The sequence below is a fragment of the Heterocephalus glaber genome, unplaced genomic scaffold (assembly GCF_053883595.1).
Source record: "Heterocephalus glaber isolate CG9 unplaced genomic scaffold, H.glaber_assembly_v1.0 deba00001613, whole genome shotgun sequence".
In the NCBI taxonomy this organism is placed as follows: Eukaryota; Metazoa; Chordata; class Mammalia; order Rodentia; family Bathyergidae; genus Heterocephalus; species Heterocephalus glaber.
Window position 1 is genome coordinate 32913677 of NW_028258384.1, and position 14689 is coordinate 32928365.

General features: G+C 36.6%; 1 protein-coding gene across 9 annotated transcripts in view; it reads left to right on the forward strand.

The window, feature by feature from the left end:
- Tbc1d8b (TBC1 domain family member 8B) overlaps window positions 1-14689 on the forward strand; it is a 102831-nt gene that overhangs the window by 17823 nt on the left and 70319 nt on the right. For 4 of the 9 annotated variants that reach the window (XM_004861470.4, XM_013078353.3, XM_087196712.1 and 1 more), the window contains exons 2-4: window positions 6144-6254; window positions 13563-13681; window positions 14171-14396. The exons of 1 other annotated variant lie outside the window; for it this stretch is intronic. In XM_004861470.4, coding sequence (XP_004861527.1) covers window positions 6144-6254; window positions 13563-13681; window positions 14171-14396 — 456 coding nt within the window. Of the gene's footprint in view, window positions 1-1533; window positions 1617-6143; window positions 6255-7997; window positions 8063-13562; window positions 13682-14170; window positions 14397-14689 lie in introns of those variants that run through there. 4 more of the 9 variants (XM_087196715.1, XM_087196713.1, XM_087196714.1 and 1 more) reach the window with 2 other exon arrangements.

Genomic DNA, 14689 nt, shown 5'->3' on the forward strand with positions numbered 1-14689 from the left:
TTTCCTTTCTTTATCCTTTACCAAATCTTTAATTTCTCACAGTCACTACTTCAGTGCTGACAGGGATAGAATTATTTTTCCTTTTATCTTCAAATCCTCCAGTAATTCCTTCATTATTAGTTAGATTATCCTATCCCTTCTCCTTATTCCTGCTTTCCTCCCTATACCTCCTCTTTCATAGTATTTTTCTGGGTCTTCTGATCTCTGTTTCTTAAAATCTTTAGTTCATACTGTAGTTGTTGTTGTTGTTGTTGATCATCGTATTTTTTGGGTCTTCTGATCTCTGTTTCTTAAAATCTTTAGTTCGTACCATTGTTGTTGTTGTTGTTGCAGCAGTGCTGAGGATGAAAGCCATGTGCTTTGCACATGGGAGGCAAGCACTCTACCACTGAGCCACATCCCCAGCTTAACACTGTCATATCAGATAACTTCTTTCCTCTATAATCTGCATGGTGCCATTGTCAAAATCTTTTTTCTTGACACTTCAGGCCACCATTATCAAAACTTTGTCAGATTCCTAGTTGGTAATATGTTTTATTTGTGTCCCCTGTTACTTTTTATCTATTTCTACACTCACTACCTTTTTTTCAGTTGAACCAATTTCTCTTTATCTTCTACTCTAGTAATTTACTTCTATGCTTATAATAACATCTTACCTCACATCTGCCAACCTACCTGTCTATATTCTCATTCAAAGCTTACTTGAAATCTTACCTTTTTTAAAATGGATGGACATAGGGAAGAGCCAAAAGCCTTATTTATCACTGATTTAAATATTTTTCAATAATGTGTATGCTAAATTAAAGGGAAGTGCCATATACAGTAAAATGAATGGTCAATGAATTAAAACTGCCAGAAAAGGAAAGTCAATTTATACATCCTAGCCATCCCATTGATACAGTTAACTCAATGAACCATGCCCTTATTGCATTCAAGATATGTCAAAAGTTAAGGATGCAAACCTGGAGGTAGAAAATATGGTTATTGTCCTCAGAGATCTAATAATATAGATAAGATAAAAGTATACAGGAAGCACTTAAAAAGTAGCTGTAATAAACACCCTAATAATCAGATGCTAGGTTATAGAGTATAGAATTTAAATGCTGTAAGTAATCAGAATAAAGGAAAGAATCATTGCTTGGTGTTGCTAGTGAAGATTTCATGGGGGAGCCAGGCATTCTGGCACATACCTGTGATCCCAGCCCTCGGGAGGCCGAGGCAGGAGGATTGCTGTGAGTTCGAGGCCAGCCTGGGCTGCATAGTGAGTTCAAGGCCAGGCTGAACTACATAGTGAGACCCTGTCTCACAAAATTTAAAAAAGAATATTTCATGGGGGAAGTGGGTCTTGAAAAAAATCCAGAATTTAGATTAGCTGGACTGGGCTAGAAGAATTTTGTTGACATTTCACCACAAAAATAATTGCTTAGGAAAGACCCTGAGGGAAAGTTTAGTTGGTTGTTTAAAACAACAGCAAACTTTATTCTTGTTTTTCGTTTGTTTGTTTCTTTTGTGTTGTTTTTTTTTTGGTACCAGGGATCGAACTCGGGTCCTTGTGCTTGCGCAGCAGGCGGTGAAACCACTGAGCTAAATCCCCGGCCCTAGCAAACTTTATTCTTGTAAGTAGTCGAAATATAATCAGATAATTAAAGTGGTTGAAAAAAAGTTGCTCTAATGGAGCAAGAACCTTGAATTGCAAATTGAGATATTAAAACTTGTTAGAATGTAAATCCCTTTACGGAAGCATTCTTATCAAGGTTTTATTTTGTTTGAATATCTAAGATTTTCAATATAATAATATAATTAACTAATATTGAGTGTTTTGCTCTGCTAAGCAGTGTTCTAAGTGTTTTCTGTGTAATAATAACTCAATGTTTACAGCAATCTTTTGTCGTAAGTTCTATTTTAACTTCTTTGTTTTACAAAGGAAGATGTAGAAATGAGAAATACTTTAACTTGTTCAGGTTGACACAAGTAAGTGACAGTCAATATTCGGGCCCAGGTAGTTTCTTGTAGCAGATTTTATATTCTTACCTGTTATACAAACAACTTTTTGAAGGAGTATATAAGTGCTACAGATAAATTGAGCAATTTGGAAAATTGAACCCGTCTCCTCTGTTGAAAGATAATTTTCTCAAACATTACTCACATTGGGACATGATAATCTCTTCATGCCAAATATATATTTTTTGTTCAAGAAAAATATCTATAACGTCTCTTTATGCTAGAATATTTTAGATTTTTTTTTTAATGCTAAGGATGAAACCTTGCCTTTCACATGCTAGGCAGGAGTTCTACCACTAAGCTATATTCCTAACCCCTGGGATAGAATATTTTTAAAAATAAAATTATTAGTTTGTCATATGAAGTGATATTTTGGGGGGTCCTTTTGTCCTTGAGGTTATTTTTTATTGGTACACGTTTGTAGTACATAATGATTACGTTCATCATGGGGAGTTAGTACATGCACATAACATATCTTACTTTTTTTTTCATCCCCTTCCCCTCCTCTTTCTCCCCCTTCCCTCCATCTCTTGGTCCCCTATCATTTTGTTAAAGACTTATTTCCAGGCTGGGGATTTAGCTCAGTGGCACTGCGCCTGCCTCGCAAGCACAAGGTCCTAAGTTTGATCCCCGGTATCAAAAAATAAAAAAAGACTTATTTCCTATAATCTTGTATTTTGCTCTTTTTTATATTTTGGGTTTCTTATGTAAGAGGAAACATGAAATATTTAAGCTTTGTCCGATTTATTTCACTTAACATTGTAGTCTCCAGGTGCATCCATTTTCCTATAAATGATGGAAGTTATCCCTCTTTATGGGAAAATAGTATTCCATTGTATATGAATGCCACATTTTTTTTACCCATTCATCTGTTAATGGACATACAGGCTGATTCCAAGATTTAGCTATTTATGAGTTGTGCTGCTATAAACATGGGTATGTATGTATGTATCACTGCAGTATGATGACCTTTAACTCTTTGGGGAAGATACCAAGAAGTGGAATAGCTGGATCAAATGGAATTTCTAGTTTTAATTTTTGAGGAATCTCCATACTGATTTCCGTAGTGGTCATACTAGTTTACTTTCCAACCAACAGTGTAGAAGGGTTCCTTTTTCCTTGCAGCTTTGCCAGCTTTGTTATTATTTGATTTCTTGGTGATAGCCATCTTTCTGGAATAAAGTAGAATCTCACTGTTGTTTTAATTTGGATTTCTTTAATGGCAAGAGATGTTGAATGTTTTTTCATGTATTTCTTGGTCATTTATACTTCTTTCTCTGAGAAGTGTCCATTAATATCTGTTGCCCATTTTTTATTAGATCTTTTGTTTTCGGGTAGGCTAAATTTTTTTGAGTTCTTTATATATTCTAGGTATTAGTCCTCTGTCCAAGGAATAGGTAACAAAATATTTTTCTATTCCATAGGTTGTCTCTTTGCTCTGGTTATTTCCTTTACTGTGCAGAAACATTTTAATTTGATGTGATCCCATTTGTTGATTCTTGATATTATTTCTTATACAATTGAGGTTCTGTTCAGAAAGTCCTTGCCTATGTCTTAAAGAATTTTACCTATTTTATTTTTCAGCAGGTTGTTTCTGTTTTAACATTTAGATCTTTGATGTGTTTTGATTTTAGTTTTTACCTAGTAAGAGATATGAGTCTACATTCAGTCTTCTGCATGTAGATAGCCAGTTTTCCCAGCAACTTTTGGTCAAAAAAAGGCAGTGTTTCCTCCAGTGTATTTTTTGGCCCCTTTGTTAAAATCAGTTAGCTGAATGTGCCTAGAGTTGTCTGTGCATCCTCTATTCTGGCCTATTGATATACATGTGTCTGGTTTTTGGCCAGTACCATGCAGTTTTAATCTCTTGTCTTATTGCTCTAGCTAATGTTTTGAGAACTATATTAAACAGAAGTGATGATAGCAGACATCCTTGTCTTGTTTCTGATTTTAAAGGGAAAGGTTTATGCTTTTCTCCATATAATATGATGTTGGTGGTAGGTTTGTCATAAATGGCTTTTATAAGATTAAGATATGGTCCTTCTATACCTATTTTCTTCAAGATTTTTATCAGGAATGAATGTTCTATTTTGTCTTTTTTCTATATCTGGAGATGACCATGTGAATTTTGTCCTTGCTTCTGTTTATGTGGTGTATTATATTTATTGATTTGCATATGTGGTACTATCCTTGAATCCCTGGGATGAAGCCTACTTGGTCATGATGTATGATCTTTTTTGATGATTTCTTGCATTCTGTTTGCAAGTATCTTGTTGAGAATTTTTGTGTCTATGTTCATGAAAGAGATTGGCCTGTAGTTCTTTTTTTTTGGTTGGGTCCTTTTCTGGTTTGGGAATCAGTGTATTGCCAGCTTCTAGGAATGACTTTGGAAATACTTCTTCCCTTTTGATTTCATTAAAGAGTTTGAGAAGTATTTATGTTAAATATCCTATTAATGGTTATACTGGTAAAGATAGAAAGAGTGGGGAATGGGAGAATAAAAGTAGAAAAATTTGAAAAATTAAACAATGTAAGATGAGAAGGAGGAGAGAAGTGTGAGATAAAGGATCCTATTAAGGAGTAAAATGAAATTAATAGAATAAGATACAGGTAACAGTAAAGAACAAACAAGAAAACAAAAAAGAAAAAGTAATAGTCAAAAAGGAAAAATTTTAAAGGAAAAGAAAAAAAGGAAAAAAGATAATTCCCCCCAATCCTCAAAAATGAATTAAGAAGAAAAATAAATGAGATAATATTTTTCTGTGTAGTTTTGAATGAGTAATTTCCTTCTAAGATCTGCTGCTTTGAAATCTAGCAATTCACATTTTTTCCACCTAGCTCTATGCCCTGTGGGTTCTTGAGGTATCCCCCTGTTCCAGAGGGCCCTCTGTCTGTTCACCACAGGCTGTAGCAACTGTCCACACTGAGGAATGTCCTTGTTCATGTTGGTAGATGGAAAAAGCAGTCAGATCTCTGATCTGTGCTGGATGTAGGCAGGCAGCAGGGCAAGGGTTAAAACAGTCCATGATATTTAATACCAACCAACACTTTCAGACCCAGCCACTTCTGAAGCCACACATACCAAGCCTGGCTTCTCTCCGTGGAAGGTGGGGCTCATGTACTTTATGGCCTGAGGTTAAACTTTTCAGAGAGTCTATGTCTAGCCTGTACCCTCTCTGCTACTGTCTTCCTTGGCTCTCTCTAACCCAGTCACTGTGAGAGGATAACACTAGAAACCCTGAAGTGAATTTGTTTTTTAGTTGTCCTTAAACAATCAACCTATTCTCAAAGTAGTGCTTATTAAACACTCTCTAGCAATGTGCTGGGCCCTAACTGGAGTTCTCCAACTATTGCCTTCTTTGTAGGAGGAGTCACTTTCAAAGTACATCAGCATGTTGTTTTTGCAGTTTACAATAGCTGTGGGATTTTCTTGGGGCTGGCTCTGTCCGTTGTTTGTCATCCCTATAGCACCTACCCTGTGCCTGTGTAGACAGGTTCCCCTCACCGGGAGCCAGGGTAAGCTTACAGACTGCTTCATCTTTTTCTTTGCATTGTGGTTCATTTCTCCAATTTGTCTGTAACTTCTAATTTTCCTTATAGTTCTCTTGCAATTCCTAGAGATCTACTTTTTTACTTTTCACAAAGTTCTTATTTTCCAGGTGTGTAGATTCTGAGTCCCAGAGAGGCTGTATTTTGCTGCTGAGTGCTCCTGGCATTTTGCTTCTCCTAATAATTAATCTCTGTTATGCTTTATAACTAGATGTCTCCCAGGAGCCTCATGTGCTCATAGGTAGGGCTTTCAATATGTGATTGGGTTATGGGACTTTATAGTTGGCTTGTTCTTAGAAGGTAGGGTCGGTTGAAAGAGGTAGACCACTGGGGGTGGGGCCTGGAGAGGTTTGTCCCCCTCCCTGGCTCCTCCTTTCACCCTCTTTCTGCTTCCTGGCCACATGATGTCAGCAGCTATCCTCCACTATACCCTTCTGCCTTGCTGTTCTGCCTTGGAGCCAGGGGACTATGGACTGAAACACAAGCCAAAATAAACCTCTCCTCCTTTTAAGTTTCGACCAAAAGGGAAGTAACCAAGACTATTTTTATTTACCTCTTATGAAATCCTGATTTCAACAGTCTTTCTATTGTAACAGGTCTTCTAGTTGGAACTCTTGACTCGGTTTTGGACTCTACTGCTAAAGTGGCTCCATTCCGTATCCTACATCAGACACCAGATTCTCAAGTTTACTTGTCAATTGCATGTGGTGAGTATTATTTTTTAAATATGCAATTCAAATTAAATCGGACATTAAGAAACTGAATATTCAAATTTATACTTCCTAATTGTTTTGAGATCTAGAAACGAGTTAAATATATAACTCTACTTTGAGAGAATAACAAGACCTCTGTTTATTAAAGAAGAATTACTGATTATTGGGAATTTAAAAATCCATTGATGAGAGTAACATCAAGCATGGAGTCCAGAAGCACTGATTCTGAGCAGACTTTGGTCAGTGCTACTGCTACCTGACTCCTTTCTTCAATCTTTGCTTCACACAACTGCTGAGAAGTTAAGACTTGCCCCATGAAATATGTTGTTTCATTTCTAATAACTTGGATGAGGAATATCTGAATTTAACTGTGAGTTCAAAACTTAAAGAGTTTCCCTTAAAGAAGTATAAGCTGGAAACATTGAATTTTTTTATTTATATGCCTACTTTCTCACAAAAGGGATCATATCCTTGAAATATACAGGAATGTCCTACAGGTAATGCTAAATATTCATTCATACCAAGGTGGTCCAGATATTTCCACATTTTTATTATAGGTAGGAGAGGAAATAGGATTAATTCTTCCTACTAAAGCAAGTCAACATAGTTCCTTTTTTTTTTCTTTAATCCACAGTGACACTTTTTTTAATGCCTTTGTAATGTTTCTTGTCTTTTAAATGTTGAATGACTCCCTTTTTCTCTTTCTTCTCCCTTTCTCTTCTAAAGTAGCTATACTTTTTTATTTTTTACTACTCCACATTTGCAGTACATATTAATTACATTCATTGTGATGAATTAGTAAATGTATATATACTTTTTTGAAAGAACAAAAGCACATTTGTAGATATTTCCCATGTGTGAACCTATAGCATATAATTCATGTTTTAGTATGTGTAGCTTGTTCTTTGTATTTCCCCTCTAAATTTCCTTTAGTGTCACTATTGACTCTTTTCCCTTGGCTGTCTTAAATTGAATGCCACTTAAAGTAGATGAAGATGACATGAGAATTCTGTAATCTCAACTCTAAATCTACTTGATCAAAGTTATTTAGAAACAGGCCAGCGATTTAGCTCAGTGGTTTCGCCACCTGCTGCACAAGTGCAAGGACCCGAGTTCGATACCAGGTACCAAAAAAAAACTATTTAGAAAACAGTATCCTTTCTAGGGTGGAGATATAGCTCAGTGGAAGAACACTTGCTTAGCACATGCAAAGCACTGAGTTCAATAACCTGTACCACAAGAGTTAGTAAATGAATGTCCTTTCTAATTAAAAAAGGATAACTTTATATAATTTATTCTCCTTAATTAAGCTGATACATAAATATAGTAGTTACCTGTTGATGAGCTTCTTTATACAGAAAGTCCCTGACTTATGAACATTCAAGTTGTGAAGTTTCACAGATACAAACAGATCTCGCATCACAAACATTCATAGATGCAAACAAATTGCGGAAGTAGTTCATGTGTCTGCTGGACATTGTCACAGTTGTACAGTGGTACCTCGGTACACAAACACTTTTGTATCAGGTGACAAACACAACAGCAGCCATCTTTTCCAGAAGTATGCAATGAATTAAGTTTGTGAACCAAGGTACCACTGTACTGCTGTGTACTGACTGTGCAGTGCAATAGTTTGCAGTAGTACAGTAATACCTTGGTTCATGAATGCTTCTGTTTGCAAACAGTTCAGTTCTCAAACAGAAGTGTTTGGCAAAATTTTGTTTCCATTCTTTTCAGGTAATGAACACAACTGCAGACATCTTCCCTGCTCTAACACGTGGTTGTTGCTTCCTATAGTTGAGGTCAGTTGCAAACAGACCTGTGCACACTTGCTGTAAATCTTTTTTGTGTGTTTTTAGCACATACAGTACTGTACAGTATTATGCAATCCACCATGGCTCCAAAGAAAGTGCAGAGCAAGTATGGTAGTAAAAAGAAAGTGCAGAGCAGTAATGAAGGTGACAAGAACATGCAGAGTGATAATGAAGGTAACCAGAATGTGCAGAGCAGTAATGAAGGTGACAAGAATGTGCGGAGCAATACTGAAGGTAATAAGAAAGTGCAGAGCGACCATGGTAAGAAGGTTTTGAAGAAAACCATTGAATTGAAGAAGGAAATTATAGAAAAGCATGAGTATGGTATTTGTGTGACTGATCTGGTCTCAGAGTACAAGATGGTGAAGTTGACAATCTCAACTATTTTGAATAAAGATGCCATCAAAGGAGCTGATGTGGCAAAAGGAGTAATGATGTTAAAGCAGGGGATGTAAGTGCTGGAAGTTGTGGAAAACTTTCGTTAGTGTGGTTGAATGAGTAACAGCTGACTGACTGGTAATAGCATTAGTGAAGCTATGATCTGTGAAAAAGCCAGGAAATTGCACCGTGATTTACTGCAAGAAAACTTCTCTACAAGTGCAACAAGTGATGAATCTAAAGCCAGTAGGGAGTGGTTTGATAAGTTCCAAAAGAGAAGTGGCATCCATAGTGTGATAAGACATGGTAAGACTTCCAGTTCTGACAAGGCCACTGCAGAAACCTACAAGAAAGAATTCACAGAATTCATGAAGATAGAAGGACATGTTGCTCAACAAGTGTTAAACTGTGATGAAACAGGGCTCTTCTGAAAGAAGATGCTGAACAGAACCTATATAATGCAGGAGGAAAAGGCATTGCCAGGGTGCAAGCCCATGAAAGTCTGATTGACCCTTTTGCCATGTGCAAATGTAAATGCCGATCTGAAGATAAGCCACCACTGGTGTACTATTCCCAGACCCCTCATGCATTCAAGGAACAGAATGTGAACAGGGCCAGACTGCTTGTCATATGGAGGGCCAATGCGAAACCTTGGGTCACAAGGCAGTTGTTCATGGAATGGCTGCAAGAGATGTTCTCACCTACTGTTAAGAAATATCTTTCTGACAACCAACTGCGTGAAAGATGCCTTCTGATGATCAATGCCCCGGCACACCCTCCAGCCTTAGTGGATGATATGGATGCTGAGTATGACTTCATAAAGGTCAAGTTCCTCCCCACCAAACACAACACCTCTTCTGCAGCCCATGGACCAGCAAGTGATCTGCAATGTCAAGAAGCTGTTCTCAAAGGCACTCTTCATCAGGTGTTTTAATGTCACTGAACAGACATTCTGGACTCTGAATCTGGAAGAAACATTTCAATGTCCTCCACTATGTCAACCTCATTGACAAAGCCTATGAAGATGTCATCTACCAGACCTTAAACTTAGCCTAGAAGAAACTGTGGCCAGAATGTGTCACTGAATGTGACTTTGAAGGGTCTGATGCACAAGTAGTGGAGGAGATTGTGTCCATGGGCAAGAGTATGGGTCTGGATATCAATGGTGCAGACATAGAGGAGCTTGTTGAGGACCATAAGGAGGAGCTGGCAGTGGAAGAACTTGCTGAACTCTAAAGTGAGCAGCAGAAGGCACTTGTTGAGGAGCATTCAACTGAGAAAGAGGAAGACAAGGAGGTTAGCAATGATGTGATAAAATCCATTATGGAAAAATGGAATGAGTGCCAGGATTTCTTTGAGAAGCACTACCCCAACATAACTGTAATGAACAGAGTATTGAATCTGATGAACAGTAACGTGGTCTCTCATTTATGGAGCATTATGCAGCACAGGAAAAAGAAATGACATTAGACATATTTTTTATCAAAAAGGACCCTGCAGCCAAGAGTCAAAGAAGAGAGGAAACCCCTGAAGGAGAGCTCCCCAGTGTCCTTATGGAGAGGGACTCTCCCTCCAAACCATAACCTCCTCTCCACCCACCTTTCTGTCCTCCACGACAGAAGTCACCTCAAGCAAAGTTAGTGTTCTCTCTTCATACTGCACTGTAATTTGTTTCATATTTTTGTGGTTAAGAAATACATATGGTTCAGAACAAATTCACCTTATTTGCATTGAACCTTATGGAAAAATTTAATTTAGTTTGTGACCATGTTTGTGGGGATCAGAATGGATTAATCTTATTTACATTGAACCTTATAGGGAAATTTGATTCCGTTTGCAACCAATTTGATTCACAACCAGAATCATGGAACAAATTAAGTTTGTGAACCAAGGTACCACTGTACAGTGCTCAATCACTGCCCAGGATTTCTGGAATCAAGAGGAATAGGAGTGGTGATGTGGAGGGGACTTCTGGGAAGTGCAAAGCAGTATTCATTGTATATTTTCATCAAAGGTGTAATAACACTCACTTTGTCAGAGTTACAATTGAGTCCAACTTACGAACATTCTCCCAGAATGAAACTTGGTTGTAAGTAAAGGACTTACTATACAAAAATTCTCAAGACAAAGGTCTTACATAATACCCAAATTAAATAAAGTAGCTGGATACATCAACACACAAAAATCAGTAGCTTTCCTGTACACGAACAACAGACTCACTGAAAAAAGAACTGGAGAAAGAAATAACTCCCTTTACAATAGCATCCAAAAAATTGAAATACCTAGGAATCAACGTAACAAAAGAAATCAAAGACCTCTACTCTGAAAACTATAACACTCCAAAAAAAGAGACTGAAGACAATATCAGAAAATGGAAAGACATCCCTTGCTTCTGGGTAGGAAGAACCAATATAGTGAAAATGGCCATACTTCCAAAACTGCTATATAGATTCAATGTAATCCCAATTGAAATTCCAGCGGCATACTTCACAGACCTTGAGAAAACAATCAAAAAATTCATTTGGAACAAGAACAGACCTAGAATAGCAAAAGCAATTCTAGGCAATAAATAAGGTAGGGAGTATCACAATCCCCAACTTGAAACTACACTACAAAGCTACTGTGATTTAAAAAAAAACAACAGCATGGTACTGGCAAAGAAACAGACCCAAGGACCAGTGGAATAGACTAGAGGATGTGGAAACAACTCCAGACAAACTCAGCCACCTCAACTTCGACAAAGGAGCCAAACACCCTCACTGGAGGAAGGATAGCCTCTTTAACAAATGGTGCTGGAAAACTTGGGTTTCAACTTGCCAGAGATTAAAACTAGACCCATATGTCTCACCATGCACTAAACTAAAATTGAAATGGATTAAAGATCTAAATATTAAAACAGAAACACTAAACTGGCTAGAAGAGAGGTTAGGTAGAACTCTTGAAGACATTGGTGCAGGAAAAGATTCTATGAACAAAACTTTAGTTGCCCGTGAACTAGCACAATCAACAAGTGGGATTTCTTCTTACTAAAAAACTTCTGCACACCAAGAGAAACCACCAGCAGTGTGAAGAGACAACCCACAATGTGGGAAAAAATCTTCACCTGCTCTTCCTCAGACAAAGGTCTGCTATCTCAAATCTATAAAGAACTTTAAAAAAATCAGACCTCCCAAATTTAAAGACCCAATCTCAAAATGGGCATCTGAAATGAACAGACATTTCTCAGACAAAGAAGTAGAAATAGCAAATAAACATATGAAAAAATGTTCCACATCACTGGTCATTCGAGAGATGCAAATGAAAACAACGCTGAGATTCCACCTCACTTCAGAAAAAATGGCTGCTGTCATGAAATCAACCAATAACAAATGCTGGCAGGGTTGTGGGGAAAGAGGAACCCTGCTCCACTGCTGGTGGGGGTGTCTACTGGTGCAACCACTGTGGAAATCAGCATGGAGATACCTCAAAGAACTAGGACTCGAAGTCCCATTTGACTCAGCTATTCCCCTGCTGAGTATCTTCCCCAAAGAATTAAAAGAATCATGCCACAGTGATATATGTGCACCCATGTTCATAGCAGCACAGTTTGTAATGTCTAAAACTTGGAAACAGCCCAAATGCCCATCAACTGGAGACTGGATCAAGAAAATGTGGGTTTTTTTATAAAATGGAGTACTACTCAGCCATAAAAAAACGAGAAATTAGAGACATTTATTGCTAAATGGATGCACTTTGAGGCGATACTCTTAAGTGAAATAAATAGGACACACGTGTAAATACCGAATAATTTCTCTAGTGTAAGAAACTGAAAGTGTAAATAAGGACCAAAAGGTATAATAAATAATGTGAAATAGGATAAAAAGGGCCAAAGGGGAAGGGGAAATGGGAAGGGTAGGGGAAAGAAAAGAAGGGAATGGAATTACTATGAGAAAATGAAAACAAAGTCTTTGTAAATAGGGAAGGGTAGAGGGGTTGAAGGGAGGGCAGGGGAATGGGGAAAAAATAAGAACCAAGATATATCATGTAAAGGTACAAAATTTCCAATGATGAATGTTATTATATTGTCTACCTAAAATGTACCAATAAAATTAACTTTTAAAAGAAGATAAAGGGGACCGAGGATTTAGCTCAGTGGTTTCGCCGCCTGCTGCGCAAGCGCAAGGACCCTATAGGGTTCGATCCCCAGTACCCAAAAATAAATAAATAAATAAATATATAAATATTTTAAAAGATAAAGGTCATAAAAAACTTCCTCATGACTTGTCATTCATTAAAGAAAGCTGTTATTGCTGTAGTGACTTTAGTAACATGAATAAAATACTAACTGAATTATAGGAAATATGGTTTTGTCATGTCAATAAATTTTTAATTTGTCAATATCTGTATATTATAAAACACTCAAAAATTCACGATACTTCTTTTGAATGACATTTGTGTAATCCACAATTCTGGGAAGATCTTAAAGCTATTTGGGGTAGGGGAGATTGGTAGATATTAAAATTTCTTCGCGACATAGAAACCTAGAGCTGAAAATATTTAATCTGACTCTCAATAAGCCACATAGCACTGATTCAGTAGGTCACCTTAGAAGAAGATTTCGAACCTCCTTTGTGAAATTTCTGCAAATTTACTAGGTCTTTCAACAAGTGGGGTGACTAAACAAAAATTTCTTTCATAAGTCTACTGGGCAGAGTTTAAATCCACACTCACACATCATGCATAGGATTGTCACATATGTGCTGTTTTCAGCCACACAGATTATAGACACAATGCTAGTTGTATTTCTAGAACAAGGATTGAAATATTCATGTGTATTTTTTAGCACTCTATATATTCTTTTAATAAAAGGTAATTCTTATTCTCTGGATACCATTTACTATTATTTTGTTTAAAGAATTTTATCTTTTCTCATGAGCAGTAATTTTCTCCCCTTTCATTAAATATTTTATTCTTTCTATTTAAAATGACAAATACTTATTATGTTCACATAATAGAGATTAAGTAGAGAATAAATGTTAATGCCTTTATTTCTTTTTAAACTAACTCAGTAAATATCAAGAGCAGTTTTGTTATGGAGTTTTCCTTGAGTCTTTTATTCTCTTATAATCAGGAGCCAACAGAGAAGAAATAACCAAGCACTGGGATTGGTTGGAACAAAATATCATGAAGACCTTATCTGTGTTTGACTCAAATGAAGATATTACTAATTTTGTACAAGGAAAGATAAGAGTAAGTGATATGGGTATATTTTTAAGTGGAATACTAAAATTTTTGATGCTTTCCTATGAGGTTCAGAGGTTGCATGAAAGGTCATTTGTTTACTGAAAACTTTCAAGATTAATAGAAGCACACATACAAACACTTGACTAGTGCTTAACAAAATTGTAAGGCCAATGGTTTGTCTTTGATGTCCTTGTGCATACTCTTACCAATATTTTCATTTCAATATTTCTTGAGTTGGAATTTGAAAAAGCCTTTTGTTCATTTAAAAGAATGTATTTGATACCTATATTCGTAATAGCTCCTTGTGAGGCAATAGAAAAAAACTAGTACAAAACTGAAGAAATTCTGCTTACCTATCTCCTAGAAGTATGTATGTGTACATAAAACATATATACTATAGATATATACAATTGTATTCAAACAGCTGTTTAAAATTAAATATATTTTTGTTGGTAGGTGATAATGAATTTTCAGAAAATATTTTGTCTTCTCTAGGGATTAATTGCTGAAGAGGGAAAACATTCTTTTGCAAAAGAAGATGATCCTGAGAAATTTCGAGAAGCCCTTTTGAAATTTGAAAAATCATTTGGTTTACCAGAACAGGAAAAATTAGTGACCTATTATTCATGCAGTTATTGGAAAGGACGGGTTCCTTGTCAGGGTTGGCTCTATCTTAGTACCAACTTTCTAAGCTTCTATTCTTTTTTGTTGGGATCAGAAAGTAAGTGGTTTCTATTGCTTACTATGGCTTTGAATTTGCTGACTGACCTGTCAACTCTGTGCTGGTGTTAGGTTGCATACAAAATACTTTGATGGGCATTAAAGGTAATTAAACCATACATCAAGAAGTTCATTTCATCCAGAGTAAAGCATTTTAGGACTGGTTGCTTAACTAGGAAACTATTAGACATATGTATGGAAAACTTTACATAGTGTGGTAAGTGAATGACTATTAATAATGGCAATCTGGCATATAACTACTTTCTTTCCTTGTTATAAACTACCTACTTGATT